The 21,483-nt window shown below is 38.7% G+C and overlaps 1 protein-coding gene across 1 annotated transcript in view; it reads right to left on the bottom strand.

Annotated features, from left to right (window-relative positions):
• Window positions 1–18,356, bottom strand: part of LOC124789378 (sorting nexin-25) — a 170,484-nt gene extending 152,128 nt beyond the window's left edge. The window contains exons 1-3 of the mRNA XM_047256711.1: window positions 17,996–18,356; window positions 12,818–13,046; window positions 12,569–12,732 (exon numbers count right to left, since the gene is read on the bottom strand). Coding sequence (XP_047112667.1) covers window positions 12,569–12,732; window positions 12,818–13,046; window positions 17,996–17,997 — 395 coding nt within the window. The 5' untranslated portion in view covers window positions 17,998–18,356. The remainder of the gene's footprint in view (window positions 1–12,568; window positions 12,733–12,817; window positions 13,047–17,995) is intronic.
• Between the last annotated feature and the right edge of the window lie 3,127 nt (window positions 18,357–21,483).

Genomic DNA, 21,483 nt, shown 5'->3' with positions numbered 1-21,483 from the left:
GGAAACAAAAATATTGTTTTCCTCATTTCCTAGGAAATCTCCAACTGGGTGTAGAGTACAACCACCTCTATTCCAGTGGTAACTTTGGATCTCAGTTTGTATAACAAAGGAATAATTTTCACTGAAATCCATCACAATAAGTGCTGTTTTGGGTGGTGGGTCTTCTTTCAATCTTTTAAAGGCTGCCGATTGCGATTTTGCTATAAACGAGTGCGGGGTGAGCTTTTCCAATGACCTAACCAATAAAGAAATGTAGTCTTCAACACTGATAGACCGTTTGATCATTTCTGCCCTGTCTGTGTTAACCCACTGACTGATTACAATTTCTTCTTCTAAATCATAATCTTCACTTAGTTTTTCAGTTAAGTACTCAGTTAGTGCAGCATTTGCAGGACAGCTGTCACAATGATGTAGCATGCAGTTTTGGTTTTCCGTGTTGCACACAAGCATCTTAATTAGGTCTTTATAAGATTCTTCAATTTTCATAGCGTCCAATAACAGTTTAACATTCTGGTGGATACTGCATACACATACAGTGTGTGTGCCTGCAGCACCAGCAAGGATACACCATTTAGGTCTCAAGAAACAAAATTTTGAAAATCCTACTTCTACCTCAGGATTATCCCATTTGAAAGAATAATAGAGTTATCTCAAGTTACACAAAATGAGTCTTTTCTGCATGTACACATTTTTTTGAACACTTACTTTGTCTTTTGTTCCAGGTAGCACTCTGGAACTTTCATCCTTTTCATAAAAATCTGTTACAAGTCTTACTGTATTTTCAGAAAGAGATTTACCTTTTTTTGGACCAGGAGTTTCCAAGATACCCTTTTCAGATTTTAGCTTTCTAGCTTGTCGCACCATGTACTCACTTACATTAAATTCTTTCATCACTTTATTTCGACTCCAAGAATCTGGAGCCAAGGTCAGAATCTGGATTTTTCTAGACCTCCAACAGATGACATCTTCTCTTTCATAAGAGAAATCATTACATCAAAATCCTTTGCTTTCTCAACCACACTTGTATCTTCTTCGTCATCATCAGAACTTGGTGCATCATATTTTAATGCTTTTGAAACCGCCTTTTTTGCAGTCTTTTCAATACTACTAACCTTCGTTTTAAAATAAGACCCTATACTTTGTTCTGACAAGCCATGAAGCTTTATCGGTGTTAAACCTAAGTTATCAAGACCAATGTTTGTTTGTACGAGGGATTCATTTCTGGATTCCAATGATTCTAATTCAACCATGACTTCATCATCTGTTCCACTTTCATTGACTTCAACTCTTAATTTTTCCTCACAAAAGTTACGGCATGTTGAGCAAAGCTTTTGTCCAGGTTTTATGCTACTATTTTTTGTCAGTAATTGTTTAGAAAGATCCAAGCCTACATTTCTCAACGACTTTTGATGGGCTTTTTGTGTTTTTTTTTTAGTGGGTCTACACATGTTGTTTGATACTTTTCAAAAAGATTTAAAAAGTAGTAGCTGTGGTGTGAACATATATTCTTAAATTCACACAGATTAATTCCAGATAGCAAGTGGATCATTTTTTTTTTCTTCCTCAATCAAATCAGGTACCGGTTGTAACTTTTTCGAAGGTGTGTAGGTTGTTTGGAAACAGTCAGATTTTTTAAATAACCCTACGCTACAGGTTTGAATATCTGACACACTGATTTCACTTTTGGTCTGATTACTGTTCTGGTTACTTTTATAGGATATTGGAAAAGAATCTCTGTAAACTAAGTAACAGTACTTACTGAACGTTCGAATAAACTTAATAAAATACTATCCAAGCACTATATAACACTGTAATAATTTTTTACTTCAAAACACAGGATTAACAAAACAAAATCCAAGCATACATTGTTACTCCAAGAAGACAAAAACTTATTTTTGGTGTCTAAGTCACTTGGTACTTTTTATTTTTAAAATATAATTAATATTATTTAAAAAATTAGATAACTATTGAACAGGTTAAAAGGCCAACATAATTTTTCTTTTATCTAATAGCCTATACAATTAAGAGTATTTTAAAACAAATTTGAGCTTTCTGTCAGGTCTGAGACCCTAGATATTGCAGTTTTTGTAAAACTAAACAAAAAAAAACCCAACAACTACTTGTAATTTTTTTTTCATTTGGAAGATTTTAATATATCTTTATGGTAATTTTTTTAACATTTAGATATAATACACAAACTTATTCCAAAATTTCATACTGATATATTGAGTATTCTTTAACATACAAATTTTTTTAGTTGTGAGGACACGTTTAAGTTACGATTTCCGACTGCTGAAACAACGCCAAATCTAAAAACTTTAAAAATTTATAAAAAAAAGAAACTATAAGAGATAGAGCAAAAAAATTTTACAAGTGCTTTCAGGATGACAAAAGAAGTAATTGTACCAAGTTTCATCAAAATCTGACATGGTTGGTGTCAAGGCCTGGGTGACTTGACATGGAATGACCCTATGGGTAAAAAAGCAAAACAAGAAAAACTATAGCTAATGTTTATCTACAAGATAATATATAAGTTTGTTATATTTCTTAAGTCATATTGCTAGCAAATCTCTAACCACCCAAACAAAGAATATAATTTACAAGCAACTCAAATGATGTATAAAGAACTTATCAAAAAAGACACCAACATTTTTTAAAACTGGCTGTATTTGGAAATACGAACTGAATAAAATCAAAGTCAAATGTGGAAAACAGCGAACAAGCAGTAAGTGATTAAAATATATGTAGTTCCAACAGCATCTTCTCTCATATACCTGAAAAGGTTAGTGTTCAACGAAACACTGTCAAACTATCAAAGAAAGTGATTGCAGATGCGAGTGTAACAAGGGATGAAAATCAGTGAGTGTAAAAGAAGTCAGAAAGGAGAAAGGTGTCTGAAGACCTGTGATGGGTTTCCACCAGTATGGTCACATATTATAATAGTCAATTGCCTCTTCAAAAAATTACTGAAGATAAAGCTCCACTTACATAAAAACAGGAGATATTGAAACATAAGGTTTGGACTATTAGTAGCCACACACACACACACACACACACACACACACACACACACACACACACACGTTTTGATTCACGTAGTATGCTAGTACAGAATAACGCACCACAAGCACCAGCAGCAGTTGAAGCAAAGATGGCTGCCTTTACCAGCTCACTTTCTATTTTTGTTTGAAGAATCCAAGTCTACGACAACTGTGCAACATGTTATCACACAGGGGATGTCAAAGATCTTCCCCGCTATGAATCGCAGTGCCTACCTGGCACGAGCCTCTGCCAATTATCTGACTCCTCCACCTATGTACTTTGCCAAAGTAATCCCATAACAGGAGACCAACATAGCCTCCAATTCCTTCTTTGGGCCTTAGGCCCTTCCCAGAACCTCTCCCTGGAATCCATTTCCCTCCTCACTCCTATGACATCTAGCACACCCAATTTCTACATGCTCCCCAAAATCCACAACGCCAACAATCCTGGTCATCCCATTGTGGCTTTTTATTGTGCTGCCACTGAAAGAATTTTGGTACTCACTGACCAACACCTCCAACCAACTGCTCATAATCTAGCCTTCCACATCCAAGATATTGACCACTTCCTTCAATTGCTCTCCACCATCCCCATCCCTTTACCTCCTGGATCCCTAATCACCACTGTTGATGTCATCTCCTTATACACCAAAATCCCTCATGCCCATTGTCTTACTGCTACTGAATACTACCTTTTGCCAACATCCTTCAGACTCCAAACCCACTATCTCTTTCCTCACACACCTTACTAACTTTATCCTAATGCATAACATATACAAACAAATCCACGGTGCAGCCATGGGCACCCACATGGCACCCTCCTATGCCAACCTGTTTATGGGCCATCTAGAGGCAGCCTTCCTAGCCTCCCAAAATGATTAACCCGTAGTCTGGTTCACTTTCGTTAATGATATCTTCATGATCTGGACTCAGGTCAAGACACACTCTCTTCATCCCTTCACAACCTCAACACCTTCTCTTCCAACCACTTCAACTGGTCCTCTTCAACCCAGCATGCTACCTTCCTCGATGCAAACCTCCTTCTCTCTGATGGTTTCATCCACACTTCTGTCTACATTAAACAACCAAGCATCAAAAATAACTTACATTTCTACAGCTGTCACCCTTCCATCCTGCCTGGTCACCCATGGATGGCATATTTGCAGTGACAAGAACTCCCTTGCCCAGTTTTCTGGGGGTCTCACCAAGGCCTTCACAGACAGTCACTACCCCAGACCTAATCCGCAAAGAGATCTCCTGTGCCATTTCCCCTCACATCCCCAATCCTTCCATTATCACCAAGAATCAGTCACAAATGAGTACCCCCTTCATCACCCAATACCTCCCCAGGGCTTTGACTGACTATCATCATGCCCTGAAATGAGGGACATCCTAGCCGAGATCCTTCCCATCCCTCTGTTGCCCAGTCAACCTCCACAACATCCTAGTCCATCTCTATGCCACTCCCAATCCCAACCCTTTGCCACAAGGATCAGAACCCTGTGGAAGACCCACGTGCAAGACCTGCCCAATTCATCAACCCAGCACTTCCTATTCCAGCCCTTCATAGGTTTATCCTATTTCATCAGGGGCCAGGCCACCTGTAAAAGCAGCCATGTGATATAGTAGCTCTGCAGCAATAGTTGCATAGCTTTTTATACTGGTATGAATACCAACCAGCTATCCACCAGGGTGAATGGCTACCACTAAACTGTGGCCATGAGCAAAGTAGACCACCCTGTGGGACAACATACTGCTGAACAAAACATGCTTGATTTCAATGGCTGCTTCACAACCCGAGTCATTTGGATCCTCCCCTCCACCACCAGCTTTTCTGAGCTGCACAAATGGGAGTTACGCCCAAAAAACATTCTCTGCTCCCGTAAGTACCTAGGCCTCAATCTACAGTAACATACTGTCCCCACATCGCCCACACAAGTTTCCACCTCATCTGTCCTATTCACCTCCTCCCCAATCCTGTCTTCATCCTTTTTGTGTGCTGCCATCTGCCAAGGCACCCATCCATCTTTTCCTGTGCCTGTTGGAAGTCTAGTCTCTGGACACTCCGCCAAACAGTGCACCCCTCTCCCACCACCCATACACTGCTATACCTTCCTCTCTCTGCCCCCTCCAGATTGGTGCTTCCATTCCATGTAAAAGTTGCATTCTGGTCCGAGAGTTTCTAGCCATTTCCAAACAGAGATTGATTCACCTTGTGCCTGCACACAACCACATTTTTAATCCATTTCATGCAGGATATATAAACCACAAAAAGCACTAACCAAAGCAGTCAGAGACTGAGGAACTACAAGCAGACCACAACAACAAATAATCAAACCACCACCCTGGAGGACTAGGCATTGTACCTTTGTACTACTAGAAGTATGATACGTGCAGAAAAGAAACAATAAAAATACAAACTAGTTTGGGTGTTGTCTAGAAAACACTGTAGGCACTATTGTTATGGTCTGTCACAAAAATCAAAAGCTCAAGCTGCTGTAAGAGCACAAACTCACTGGGCACAGCTGCTTGGCACACATGATCACAACCACACTAGATTTGATCATGTATGTACACAATTTTGCAGCCAAGTCCATCGCAGTTGATGAAGAGAACAGCATTTCAGAGAAGAGAGTGTATTTGTCCTTTTTTGTGTGACAGAACAGTAAATTTAGTAACCCATCGGACAAATTAATAATCTAAATTCATTGATATGTGTACAGTCACACCTCTAGTGGGAACACAGCCACTACTGCAGGCCAGTCACACAGGTATCCATAGTACGCCAAATAAAAGGCTGCCAGGCTGCCTCAGTCTCTGTTTGCTGTACTGCAAACATCTCTACAAGAGGACTCAGCAGTGCCTACTGCTTACAGTGTATTTAGTGGGATGGAAGCTGAATATGTTTCCACCACTCTTGCCTAAATGGGGCTTTGCTTATGATTATGTGTCACCCAGCTAGTGGCACTAGGATCTCGTCTTTCTACACTGGAGCAATCTCCAAACAGTTTCTTTTGTGACTGAAGATATTCCTCCAAGAACTGTTTCTGCTGATTCATGGACTAATCTGACATTAGCTCATTACAGAAGCTGTTTGTGTCAATAAGTTTCGAAGTCTAAAGTGATGGTCGCAATAGAAAAACACAGTGAAGATTTAAACACATGCACATCAATCAAGGTTCTTAACAATATGTAAGTAATAACCTCAGTCTTTGTCAAAATTCAAATTAAAAACAGAGTTGCAGCTTTTCAAAATTGTAAAATAATAATTCAAACAATGGAAAATCTTGAATGGAATAACAATACTAAGTCTTGTTATTCAATCTTGGATTTTTCATTTGATTTCATACTGTTAATAGTTCACATAGCCATGGCTCATTATTTCCAACTAATCAGCCATTCTTAATCCACACTAAAATATTCTACCAAACAGTTTGAACAGGAGTCCAAATAACACACAAAATCTTAAAACTTTTTGACACACATATCATTGTTATCTAAAGTAAAGAATAGGTTGATAACAAAACTGCTGAACTCTTATTGGAAGACAAAAGCAAACAACTAAAACTGGCGAGTCTTTCCAAAGTGAGCTTAAGTTGCAGGGCTGTTTGTTTCCTACTCTTAGTGGTATTCTTGCATCACTTTTCCATCGGAGGGACTAGATTGATATTTCCCCATGGCCTTGTAGTTGGCTTCACTACAGGTTGCATGGTGTTCTGCATCTATTGAAACTGCCTCTCTACACATTCATGACTATTACCTGAACAGATTAGGAAATGGAATGGCACGCTGCACCAAGAGATTCCTCAGAAGCACCTCTGGCTAGGATACCAGCTTCCTCATTCCCACATGCCTTAGAATGCAGCAACATGAAATTTCCTTCCATCAAAACCATAACATGAAAATTTACTGGCTTATATGGACCACTCTGTTGGTTGGATACATTTGTTGATGACTTTGAAATGCACTTACGGGCTCCAACAGATGAAAAAAAGGTTACTGTTTTGTTTACATATGCCCATCTGCAGTGCTTTCATGATTGCATATAGCTCAGCATCAGACTCAGACAGCTTCTTCACAGTGCGGATCCTAAGGCCATTGCTAACAAAATCAGCCGAGCAACTGATCATCTCTTCTTGCTTCCATCCATCAGTGCAAATGTCTTTCAAACTGTGTTGTAAAACAACAATGTAGAATAGCTGTCTGCATCCAAAGCCCTGTCAGTGACATGCCTCAGTGTATTTTATTGCCTTCAGAGATCTGCATTTTAGATATCTTAGATGTGGCAAACAGTTAAATTTCTCATCTCGTACAAAGGCCAAAGCTCTTATAACTGTGAATGGTGTTCCCCAGTTGCAAATTTAGTAGCTTAAAAATTTGATGTCACAGGTAAATTTTTTTTAGGGAAGAACTTAAAAGTTGACAATCAATAGTTGAGAGGACAGGACGAAAATACACTGAAGAGCCAAAGAAACTGGTATAGCTGCCTAATATTGTGTAGGGCTACTGCGAGCATGCAGAAGTGCCACAACACAATGTGGTATGGACTCAACTAATGTCTGATGTAGTGCAGCAGGGAAGTGACACCATGAATCCCGCAAGGCTGTCCATAAATCCGTAAGTGTATGAGGTGGTGGAGATCTCTTCTGAACAGCACGTTGCAAGGCATCCCAGATATGTTCAATAATGTTCATGTCTGGGGAGTCTGGTGGTCAGCAGAATTGTTTAAACTCAGGGGAGCCACTCTGGCAATACTAGATGTGTGAGATGCTGCCTTGTCCTGCTGGAATTTCGAAAGTCTGTCAGAATGCACAATGGACATTAATGGAAAAAGGTGATCAGACAGGATGCTTATGTGTGTTTCAACTGTCAGAGTCATACCTAGACATATCAGGGGTCCCATATCACTCCAACTGCACATGCCCCACACCATTACAGAGCCTACACCAGCTTGAATAGTCACCTGCTGACATGCAGGGTCCATAGATTCATTAGGTCGTCTCCATACCCGTAAACGTCCATCGGCTCAATACAATTTTAAACAAGACTCATCTGACAGGCAACATGTTTTCAGTCAACAACACTCCAATGTCATTGTTGATGGGCCCAGTCGAGGAGTAAAGCCTTGTGTCATGCAGTAAGTGTACACGAGTGGACCTTCGGCTCTGGAAGCCCATATTGACGATGTTTCATTGAATGGTTAGCATGCTGACACTTGCTGATGGTCACATATTGAAATCTGCAGCAATTTGCAGAAGTGTTGCACTTCTGTCATGTTGAACGATTCTCTTCAGTCGTTGTCGGTCCCATTCTTCCAGGATCTTTTTCTGGCCGCATCGATGTCAACGATTTGATGTTTTACTGGATCCCCGACAGTCACGGTACACTCGTGAAATGGTCATGCAGTTCTGTGCACAAGAATGTCCATATAAATGCAGTTTCATTAAGCAGGCACCTATATGGTTAAGCCATCCATAAGTTGCATCCTGTACCTGCTTACCAGTACATTTACATGCACATGCCTGGCTTGTGGCATTGTCACGCATGTTTTTGTCACTCTCTAACAGGTTCTTCTGTCATTTATCTACAGTACTTGATACGATTGTTGTGTAGTCTTTCACAAAGTGTTGTCAGTAACCTATAGTAAGCGACACGATCATGGCAGATTCCCTTTGCTAGGTCAAGGATTTTTTGACCGAATTTACAAATACATACAAAGAGTGACAGTGCTATACAATTAGGAATTTATAGACTAATTCTTACAAATGAATTGCTTGTGTGTTGCAAACCAGTTTTCCTTGAAGTGAGCAGTACCTTTTTTGCAAAAAAATAAAAAGCTTGGGCCTTGCCGTTGGTGGTGAGGCTTGCGTGCCTCAGCAATACAGATGGCCGTACCGTAGGTGCAACCACAACGGAGGGGTATCTGTTGAGAGGCCAGACAAACATGTGGTTCCTGAAGAGGGGCAGCAGCCTTTTCAGTAGTTGCAGGGGCAACAGTCTGGATGATTGACTGATCTGGCCTTGTAGCAATAACCAAAACGGCCTTGCTGTGCTGGTACTGCGAACGGCTGAAAGCAAGGGGAAACTACAGCCGTAATTTTTCCCGAGGACATGCAGCTTTACTGTATGATTAAATGATGATGGCGTCCTCCTGGGTAAAATATTCCAGAGGTAAAATAGTCCCCCATTCGGATCTCCGGGCGGGGACTACTCAGGAGGACGTCGTTATCAGGAGAAAGAAAACTGGCGTTCTACGGATCGGAGCGTGGAATGTCGGATCCCTTAATCGGGCAGGTAGGTTAGAAAATTTAAAAAGGGAAATGGATAGGTTAAAGTTAGATATAGTGGGAATTAGTGAAGTTTGGTGGCAGGAGGAACAAGACTTTTGGTCAGGTGATTACAGGGTTATAAATACAAAATCAAATAGGGGTAATGCAGGAGTAGGTTTAATAATGAATAAAAAAATAGGAGTGCGGGTTAGCTACTACAAACAGCATAGTGAACGCATTATTGTGGCCAAGATAGACACAAAGCCCATGCCTACTACAGTAGTACAAGTTTATATGCCAACTAGCTCTGCAGATGATGAAGAACTAGATGAAATGTATGACGAGATAAAAGAAATTATTCAGGTAGTTAAGGGAGACGAAAATTTAATAGTCATGGGTGACTGGAATTCGTCAGTAGGAAAAGGGAGAGAAGGAAACATAGTAGGCGAATATGGATTGGGGGGAAGGAATGAAAGAGGAAGCCGCCTTGTAGAATTTTGCACAGAGCATAACTTAATCATAGCTAACACTTGGTTCAAGAATCATAAAAGAAGGTTGTATACCTGGAAGAATCCTGGAGATACTAAAAGGTATCAGATAGATTATATAATGGTAAGACAGAGATTTAGGAACCAGGTTTTAAATTGTAAGACATTTCCTGGGGCAGATGTGGATTCTGACCACAATCTATTGGTTATGAACTGCAGATTGAAACTGAAGAAACTGCAAAAAGGTGGAAATTTAAGGAGATGGGACCTGGATAAACTGAAAGAACCAGAGGTTGTAGAGTGTTTCAGGGAGAGCATAAGGGAACAATTGGCAGGAATGGGGGAAAGAAATACAGTAGAAGAAGAATGGGTAGCTCTGAGGGATGAAGTAGTGAAGGCAGCAGACGATCAAGTAGGTAAAAAGACGAGGGCTAATAGAAATCCTTGGGTAACAGAAGAAATATTGAATTTAATTGATGAAAGGAGAAAACATAAAAATGCAGTAAGTGAAGCAGGCAAAAAGGAATACAAACGTCTCAAAAATGAGATCGACAGGAAGTGCAAAATGGCTAAGCAGGGATGGCTAGAGGACAAATGTAAGGATGTAGAGGCTTGTCTCACTAGGGGTAAGATAGATACTGCCTACAGGAAAATTAAAGAGACCTTTGGAGAGAAGAGAACCACTTGTATTAATATCAAGAGCTCAGATGGCAACCCAGTTCTAAGCAAAGAAGGGAAGGCAGAAAGGTGGAAGGAGTATATAGAGGGTCTATACAAGAGCGATGTACTTGAGGACAATATTATGGAAATGGAAGAGGATGTAGATGAAGACGAAATGGGAGATAAAATACTGCGTGAAGAGTTTGACAGAGCACTGAAAGACCTGAGTCGAAACAAGGCCCCGGAAGTAGACGACATTCCATTAGAACTACTGATGGCCTCGGGAGAGCCAGTCCTGACAAAACTCTACCATCTGGTGAGCACGATGTATGAGACAGGCGAAATACCCTCAGACTTCAAGAAGAATATAATAATTCCAATCCCAAAGAAAGCAGGTGTTGACAGATGTGAAAATTACCGAACTATCAGTTTAATAATTCACAGCTGCAAAATACTAACGCGAATTCTTTACAGACGAATGGAAAAACTGGTAGAAGCCGACCTCGGGGAAGATCAGTTTGAATTCCGTAGAAATGTTGGAACACGTGAGGCAATACTGACCTTACGACTTATCTTAGAAGAAAGATTAAGAAAAGGCAAACCTACGTTTCTAGCATTTGTTGACTTAGAGAAAGCTTTTGACAATGTTAACTGGAATACTCTGTTTCAAATTCTGAAGGTGGCAGGGGTAAAATACAGGGAGCGAAAGGCTATTTACAATTTGTACGGAAACCAGATGGCAGTTATAAGAGTCGAGGGGCATGAAAGGGAAGCAGTGGTTGGGAAAGGAGTGAGACAGGGTTGTGGCCTGTCCCCGATGTTATTCAATCTGTATATTGAGCAAGCAGGAAAGGAAACAAAAGAAAAATTCGGAGTAGGTATTAAAATTCATGGAGAAGAAGTAAAAACTTTGAGGTTCACCGATGACATTGTAATTCTGTCAGAGACAGCAAAGGACTTGGAAGAGCAGTTGAACGGAATGGACAGTGTCTTGCTAGGAGGATATAAGATGAACATCAACAAAAGCAAAACGAGGATAATGGAATGTAGTCAAACTAAATCAGGTGATGCTGAGGGAATTAGATTAGGAAATGAGACACTTAAAGTAGTAAAGGAGTTTTGCTATTTAGGGAGTAAAATAACTGATGATGGTCGAAGTAGAGAGGATATAAAATGTAGACTGGCAATGGCAAGGAAATCGTTTCTGAAGAAGAGAAATTTGTTAACATCGAATATAGATTTAAGTGTCAGGAAGTCGTTTCTGAAAGTATTTGTATGGAGTGTAGCCATGTATGGAAGTGAAACATGGACGATAAATAGTTTGGACAAGAAGAGAATAGAAGCTTTTGAAATGTGGTGCTACAGAAGAATGCTGAAGATAAGGTGGGTAGATCACGTAACTGATGAGGAGGTATTGAATAGGATTGGAGAGAAGAGACGTTTGTGGCACAACTTGACTAGAAGAAGGGATCGGTTGGTAGGACATGTTCTGAGGCATCAAGGGATCACAAATTTAGCATTGGAGGGCACCGTGGAGGGTAAAAATCGTAGAGGGAGACCAAGAGATGAATACACTAAGCAGATTCAGAAGGATGTAGGTTGCAGTAGGTACTGGGAGATGAAGAAGCTTGCACAGGATAGAGTAGCATGGAGAGCTGCATCAAACCAGTCTCAGGACTGAAGACCACAACAACAACAACATGGGTCACTTAGAAAGGAACCGAAGGAAGTTTGCGATGGTATCACACAGTGGCAGCTCTCTTGATTACATTTAGCACCCACTCTGCAGTATTATAACTTGCTTTTAATTGTTGTGGATTGAAAGCCAACATGCTTTGCTGCAAACTTCGACTATTCAGACTGGCTTGTGTGACAACAATATGTGTGAAATCAGGCTCTACCAGTACCATCATATACTTCAACACCTTTTCCAAATTACTGAAAGCCTACCAAACTGAAATTAGTCAGCCAGTATCTTGAACAGAGTTTTATTTATTTATTTTTTTATTAACTATCTAACATATAATAAATTTCACTGGGAGGCTTTAGTGTTATAAATCTTTTGAATGTATAAAGAAACACATAAATGGAATATTCTGAATGAACTTACTTAATTTCTTGTGACAATTCCTCTGTGCTTAAGCCAATACTGTTTAGGGCATTACAAATGAAATCTCTCAAAACCAAATCTAGCAAGTGTTGAAGCGCATCATCTATCATCCGCCCAAAAATAACAGGTAAGCGTCTTGGTTTTACTGGCTTTGGATCCACTTGCTGAAAACAAAAATTTATGTATTTATCGCTCCTTTCTGCAGAGCACTCCTTCACAAATTTTGAGATTTTAAGAGAGACAACTTACTGTAAAGAAATTTCTGAGAGCTTCAAGATCCTGTGACTTCACTTGCTTTCTTTGGATTTTTGATAAAGACTTGAGATGAGCACCAATAAAAGCAGATATAGCAAAAGTTATCACTACCACTGCAGCACCAACAAACAACAGAAATAATACCCATTCTGGACGATAAAATAAAGCTAGGAACAGAATAACTGCTGATGGAGACAGGTACGCAAGCTTCATAATATACTTCCTGTAAGACAAACGGAAGATAACTTTAGTACACAAAAACAAACTGACAAAAAATGACTAATGCAGAGCACAATTACAGTCAGTAAATATCATGAACATATCACTTATATACACACAATCTTATAGAACACTGTTCCCAATTTCAGTGCCCGAGGATTACCTTGAAAACATGCCACAATTGCTTGGCTTTTAAAATGTTAACAATATAATACGACCTCCCATTTTTTTGTACAAAGTGTTTATGTTCAGCCTATAATACGTTAAACACAGATTATGGGCTCAGTGTTTCATACAATGTGGGGAAAATTCTACAGTATTGATGTGACTTTTTTTAACTGAAAAAATGAAAGACTAATTTTTGAACTTGTTCACAGTGGAAAAAACAAACAATGTTTCTGCATCTACACACTTTTTTCCTGAACTAAGACCAATCAGATTAACTGTGGTGTCAAATGCTGTACAGTTCAATGCTTTTTCTTTACACTGCTGTTATAAGTTACAGTCAAACTTACAGCTAATCAACAGTATTTTTTTTAACAGCATCTGAACAGCTAAATGGTCCTAACAATTGAGTTCTCCATGCCTACCAATCTCCGTCTTTAGCTCCTCTCAATGAGGCAATCTTGATGTCCACCCCCCCCCCCCCCCCCCCAAGTTGCAATCCTATGCAAAATTGTCCTGCTTTTTCCCTTTTTGTTATACCCAACTACAATTTCTCATCTCTCTGTCCACCACATCTTTTTGTTTCCTTCCCTCATCCATGCAGAAGTTAATTAGAGAGAGAGAGAGAGAGAGAGAGAGAGAGAGAGAGAGAGAGAGAGAGAGAGAGAGAGAGAGATTAGCTTTGTCTCACCTAACAATAGTTACATATAAAACATTATTATCCCTGTAAATGGAAACTATATTATCTCTGCAAAGATAAAACATTCAACAAAATGATTCTCAAATTATGAATGAAACCTGTTCTCAATTTAAAGGTTGCTTGGAACACTACAGTAATTTAAGACAGTAGTCGTGAAAGAAAAGACACCTGAAAGATGCAGTGGGCTTTCCACAGCTGCTTCACACCTCTGAGTCATGTAACACAATTTTGTGTGTCTCTATGGCAACACCACATTGTTATCATAGCTCTAAAGAAGACTACTGTTTCACTTACAGCCATTTGCGCTTTGCAGTTTAAATCTGACAACAGCACTGCTGACTATCAGGGCTCTCCTCTCGCCAAATCTACTACAGGCATGATGCTATTGGAGACGTGGAATTATTTTCCTCCTACCTTTGAAATGACACTCATTCAGTCATATGCGTATCTACAGTTTAATGTGAGCTTTTATATTTTTAATCTGATAATCATCTGCAGCTTGTGGTCTAATGGTTAGTGTTGATGTCTCTAAATCACAGGGCTCTGGGTTTGAATCCCAGCTGGGTCAGAGATTATCTTTGCTTGGAGAATGGGTGTTAGTGCTGTCCTAATCATTTCATCTCATCTTCATCAGAAATTGTTGTCAATGAAATGAGGTATTAACAATAACTGTAATTCAAAACTCTCTATACTAAATAAAGTTATTTATTTATATACTGCACTATAATGTTTAATTTTGACCTTTTGGATCCATGCTCATTTACTTTATCTATTACAAATTAGGTTCCATCCTTTCCAATTTTTTGGCTCTATCTAACCTATCCTTTCCCCTTTCCTACTCACTTATCCTTCCTGCATCTCTTTGTTGGGCATCTTTCTCTCTGAATGCCTATATTTTATGTACTCTATTTACAGCAAAACTACTGGAGAAAACTTTCCCATTTCTTAATGTCTTGATTAAGCTTTTTGCTTCAATTTTCCTTTTTGTTGTGATTAAAATGTGTGTACCAATATAAAACCACAATAGAAGTTCTTCAAGTTATGCAATCTATATAAAATATCAGAAGATAAGTAAGAGGAAGGAGAAAAAGAAAATTATAGTTTTCCTAATAAACGTTGATAACTAATAGTAAAACACCCAACACGACACTGACATTCAGTTGATAAGCCATAAATCAAGTCCTGATGAAATTTCAACTACCACACGTGTCCACCTCACTCGCTCAGCTTGAAACTAGATTCTGAAAGTACAGAGTGCAGCTGATGACATATCCAAAAATGTTTGAAAGAGAAATCTTTGTGATACTTCTTTCCATTTTAAAAATTGATTTCCTCTTAAATTTGTTTCACTGCCTCATTTCAGATTCCAGAATTAAGGTAAATCATGCTGTTGGACAACTTTATTTTATATTCAATAATTTAGATTATTGTTACACCTGCCACTTTTCCACTGTCTTCAATGTTTATGGCTTCTAAGTAGTAAGAACCAGGACATTGTACCCTATCTTATCAATGTTTGTATTACAGAAACAATGTTCACTCCACCATTGCTACCTATGAATGCTTTATTTCTACCACTAAAAATAAGTATTCAGAAAATGCAGGAAGACCTGAGCTTTATATATTCACATCAAGGTCATTAGACTGAGCGTATAAGCAGAATTGGGCATGACATTAGCCATATCTTTTCAAAGGAATCATCTCAGCATTTATTTACACTGTAATATCTGGAAAAATCCAACACTAAATTCATTCTGGGGAAAAAGATACGTACAGAACCACATATTAAGAAAAATTACACAACTCACCTAATTAGTCTCATGTAACTGTACATCTATGGGGTTGGTTCAAACTGAACAGAACTTAAGACAAAGGGAGGACAACAATTAATGACTAAAACTGTCAGCTTATCCATCAGACGACCGCAAATTACCAAGGTAAGACTTCAAAGTATTCACAGTTTTGTATGATACATGTAAATAATTTGACCAAAGTACTTGTCAGACTTTTTTAGGTAATAGGCTCTATAGGTTTTCTGAACTGGCTTTGCGTTTTTAGTGTCTATAATAAAAAGTGTATTAGACAGGGCAAAGTCAGTCACATGTAGTATGAACGTAGATAAGTTCCACTCCAGGTCAATCTTTTGAGCATTTAGATCATGCTGGAAAATCTTTTGGCCAACATGACCTCTCTGCAGGAATTTTTCTACAACTTTTAAAGCCTTTTGATGTCTTGCATCATAAAATCCTCCTTGAAAAATTAGAATTACACAATATGAGAGGTGTAGCACACAGCTGGTTACGCTCATATCTTGGAAAGCACAGACAGAAGGTATCACTTTAGATATGTTAAATGTTTCAACAAAATTGGACAGAGTTTCTATTCAGAGAAGCTATCAATGAAACATGAAGCCCTAGAGGCTCGATCCTGGGCCCATCACTCTTTCTGATTTGTGTGGATGACCTAGTAGAACATATGAGCACCTAAAAAATCTGTTCCCTTCAATGGTGATAGTAGTGTATGATTCTCTGCATCCAGCACACGACATCTGCATTCAACAGCAAAAACAGTCAGTGCTTACAGAATGATTAAACACAAACTGTAGTTAAATGCTAAAAGTATTGTAACCTCAACTTTATAACTAATCTCACCAATAGAAGAAAAAACATATCCATGTAAGATTAAAAGCAGAAAGCATAGAAGCCATTACTGTTAAATTATTATTATTATTATTTCCTTTGCTTTCTAGGGGTTACACGGGACTGAAAAAAGGATACACCCGTATGGTAAGGTGTAAACTCTGAGGTTACTGAAAGTTTCAACAAGTAAACAGTAGTGCAGGCACACTATGCACAGTTCTATTGAATGCTTTGCTAATAAATTTTTCAAGTGAAATGCCACTCTGCTCATCAATGTCTTTAGAATGAAAAAAAAAAGATCATAGATGATCATTTGTGGCCTTAAAAGGGGTAACTTATAAACCTCAATTACCTGATCTTAGCATTATAAATTTTTCGTGTTTGTTTATCATTGAAACAATCTGATTCACTAGGGTAAGACTACGAGATAGATTATTAAATGCAAAACAAGGACACACACAAGTATGGTTTCAGAGGGCAACCCGATTTCCACCAAATGTATTTCAGATCATCATGCTATTTGCAAAGTGTAACCCATCGTGACATAATACTGAACAAGACACCAGAAGAAATAAATTGCTTCAGAGCTACCAGTTAACAGCAAACTAAAGGAATTCCTTATAAAAGCACAATTTTTATTCTGTACAGGAATTTCTAAAAATGCAAAAGAAGCAACTCTTCTTCAAAAGTTGAACAATCGACCAAACTAAAAGAGTAAGAATGCCTGTGTACTATCTTTTTAATTTACACCACACATTAATTTGACATACCTAATAGCAATTGTACAACCTACAATGATGCTAATACCTGGACCACTACAGTATACAATACCATGTAGCATTGCTACAAAAACCCGCTTAGCGACTCGACTAGTTCCACAAAGTAACACCACACAAAAACCAATTGTATTTGGTATCTGCTGACAGAAAATTCATGCAACAAGGCCAATACATCAGTAATTTCTCAGTTACATACACATAGCATTGTAACTGTCTTCGTAATTTGCCCACAGGAAATAAATCCCTCCACACCTCTTTAATAATGATGGTTGTTGTCCTTGTGTCGTTAAGAAATACCATAATGTTAAGTGTATTGAGTACGTAAACTATCGCCCTCCGGCCTTCATCAAATGCGAACACAATGCATGAAATCATCACAAGTGGGATCAGGACTGTCACATAGGAAGCAAACTGTCGAAAGGTAACATCAGACGATAAACAAACAATCACGTTATGAAAACCACCGCAGTTTGAGCTGTCACCTGACTGTATATTCAAAGTAATGCTTCGATTGCCATAGCACTTAAGTACCACCACAAAAAATCTTCGCTTCCTGCTACCATACAACACTTTACTTCGCATTTTACAGAAAAACGTGCTGGCAAAATTTTGCACCTCAAAACTTTCGTATATAATAAAAAGTTGGGCATTGAACAGTACCACCACTTACATGCGTTTCCTCAGCCGGAAAGCTGATGTAATACTTTACATATGTAGAATTCTAACAGTGTATACCCATCCAGGCCTACTATATAAATATGCTAGTACAGAACCCATTACGACATTCACTTCACCGGTTTAAGTATAACTCAACAAGGTCCCATTGCCAAGCACAATATTGAATTAGTATGTCAAATGGTTACTACATAACAGAATACAACACAGTACTGCATCTTTTAACGTTTTTAGTACTCCAGGGGTAAAAATAAGGGGAATCTCCATAATCTATTTAATAAACAACATTCAAGTGCTGCATCAAGCGCGCAACAATTCCACTTCGCAAGTATCTAGGTTACTCAGAGACACTTGTTACTTCGATGAACATCTTTGACCCAAATGTCAAATTCAAACTTCTAAACAGAGATAAACTGTATCGTCAACGAAAAGTGGAAGAATCACGTTGGAAGAGGTCCCCTGAATTTGCTGAGTAGCATAGCCGACAGAAGAATATTCTGTCATTACTCGGGAAAGCAAAATGATCCTACTCCAGATAAGGCAGCCTTTATTGAAAGACATGAGATGGAAACAGGGTCAAATTTTCGCCATCAAATAATTAACACCCAACATCAGATGACATGTCAAGTGTTTATTTTATTGAAATATCGATACGAGAAAGACACTCGCTCATGATTTATTAGCTGTAACACATGACGTATATATGCATTTCACAGTCCTTTTATCAAATTATTAAAAAATCAAACCAAACATATTGTTAATAAATATTCTTGTTAATACTACAAATGAACAGGTTTTTAGATAAATGATATAGAAAAGTAACATATTCTGATTCTGCTGAACACAGTGAAACACATGTCTGTTTGCACGCCACAAACAATATTTCCAAAAACTTTGATTACGTTAATGCTAGAAATTACCAGGTATTTAGGTAAACAATATATAAAATCAATATAATTATGATTCTGTTGAAGATAGTGGAACATATGTCTGTCTCTTTGTAGCCCAACAAACAATATTTCCAATAACCTGGAGATTGTAACGTGTTGTAGCTTCTGTCTTCTTCATTTCCTCAGTCTGAATCAACATAGCATAAAAGAGCATTTGAATTTCCCTTTCTGTCACACTGACCAACAACAAGTGTTGTTTAATATACTGAAGAATTCATTTCAAACATCTCCAGTAGATTTCTGCTGGTTTATTTTGATGTCCACCAAAATAGTTAACTAATGTACTTATGTCTGGTCTTGTAGCTGTCATCACATACATAAACAACCTATCAATTCTGTGTATGTTCTATTTCCAGCTGTGTCACCACAAGCATCTCCACTGGGTTTGACATTTATTAGCTGTTTATAGGGTTTACATTCTTCCATGCTGAACCTTTCAACAAGTTTTTAACGTTGACTAGGAAAAATTTTGCCACAATTCTCTATATATTTATTCCAAGAAATAATTTACTTCTCAGAGTTCTCATATTCGAAATTTTACTTTTGCCTTGTTTTCAACATCAGAAAATTTGCTTTTACGATTCCCAGCAATTAGAATATTATCTACATGCACTACCAAATAAGTACTATAATCATCAGTGCTTTCAGTTTGGAGACATCGAAACCCAATATCCTTCATCAAACAGTCAAATACTGAGTTCCAAGTTCTTGGTACCTCTTTTAAGCTATGTAAAGCTTTATTGAGTTTGCATACAAGTGTTTCATTAATCATCACTTATTGAGGAAATTTCATATAAATTTCTTCAGTCAGTTCTCCATGCAGGAATGCATTTTGTACATCCATCTGTTCCATAGAGAAATCGCGTTCTTTCACCACACGAAGAAAAGTTCATAGTGTTGTGAGTCAAACAACTGAAAAATATCTTAGCTCATAGTTATCCTTTTACCTGAGTACAACCTTTAACTACTAAACTTGCCTTATACCTTTCAATATTTCCAGGTGCATCCTTTTTATTTTGAACTCTTATTTATTGCTGATGGTTCTTTTATTTACTGGAAGTGGTGCATAAATCCAAGATCCATTAGATGACAGAGAGTCCAGTTCTTCCTTAATTTCTTTCGCCCATTCTTCTTCATCACGCCAGCCCCTCACTTCTTCAAAATTCTGAGGAAAGTTTCCCACAAATGCTTCTCATTCAAGGCTAACACTGCGTAATCCTCCAAGTATCTAGGTGTTGTTGTTACTCTATTGCTTTTCTGCAGAGGCTTCACTTCTTCTGAAGTCTGAGTTACCTTCAACAGTTTGTTCAGTATCCTTCAAATTAGTTTTGTGGTATCTGGTAGAATTGAAAATTTATTTCCACATAAAACACATCTATCTGGAACTTTGATAGTGTCACTGCAGACGTATTCTCTTGCCATGGTGTCAATGTTGGCACCTTTGTTGTGGTATACATGTCGACGATTCTGTCCGCTGAGCATTTAAATCACCCGCACACACTGTCAGAATTTTTTGAGTGTCAGAAGGTATTCGGGACACCAAATATTGCGCAGCACGTCGTCGCTCACAGTGTTGCTTGCCAGTGTGTGCAAACAGCGTAAAAGTTGTGATGGGGTTCGTTCGCCGAGCTCCTCAGTCCGTAAAAGTATCTCTAGTTGCTTAGCTTCCGATTGTGATAGGCGCGTCACTAGTGCGTCCTTAACTGACGCATGCCGTTCGGCGTTGGGTGGTGCAGCAAGGATATCTTGTACCTCGACAAGTAAGTCTTCTGTTAGTGCTGCGACTGCGTAGCTATACTTCGTTTCGTCTGCTGATATTTGTGCAAGGGCGAACTGTCTTTCAAGCTGTGCAAACCACAACACCGGGTTGTGTTGCCAGATCACCTAGGGCTTAATTGTAACCCTGTGAACTATGATGCTTGTAGCTGGCTCTAAGGTGATTGGTGGATTGTCCATTTTCGTGCGAGAACGACCTCGGCGCAGCTGACGCGGAAGTAAGGAACGTTCACGTTACGATGCGGTGCGGAAAGCTGAAGCCGTCGCGGTCGTGTTGTGTTATCGTCGGGGTCACCAAATATATGGTATCTGGTAGAATCAAACATTTATTTCCACATAAAACACATACATTAAGGAGAGGTTGTCACCTTGGAAGGCTGAACAATTAACTGTTAAGACAGGCATAGAATCGTCTATAAGAAAGAGCCGGCGGACCCCTAAGGGGTCTGCGGACCACACGTTGAGAAGCCCTGGTCTATATCACTCACGTCAAAGAGCAACTATAATAACAAACACTAGACACACAGAGTGTTTATATACCACAGTACACTCGCATTTGCAGAGACAGAACGCGATGCTACAGTTTCATTCTGATGTTCTTGATCTCCTGCTGTGTTCTGTGATGTGCTTTCAAGTTGAAAAGTCTCCAAGATCGAATCATCACTACTTTCACCTTGAAATAGAAACTTACCTTCATCAAAAGATCCATTTTTTCCAAATACAATTTTGTGTTGTTAGAGACATCATAATCTCTACT

This window comes from Schistocerca piceifrons, chromosome 3 (assembly GCF_021461385.2).
Source record: "Schistocerca piceifrons isolate TAMUIC-IGC-003096 chromosome 3, iqSchPice1.1, whole genome shotgun sequence".
Lineage (NCBI taxonomy): Eukaryota > Metazoa > Arthropoda > Insecta > Orthoptera > Acrididae > Schistocerca > Schistocerca piceifrons.
The sequence above is the reverse complement of the archived record's forward strand: the minus strand, read 5'-3'. Positions and strand labels throughout refer to the sequence as shown.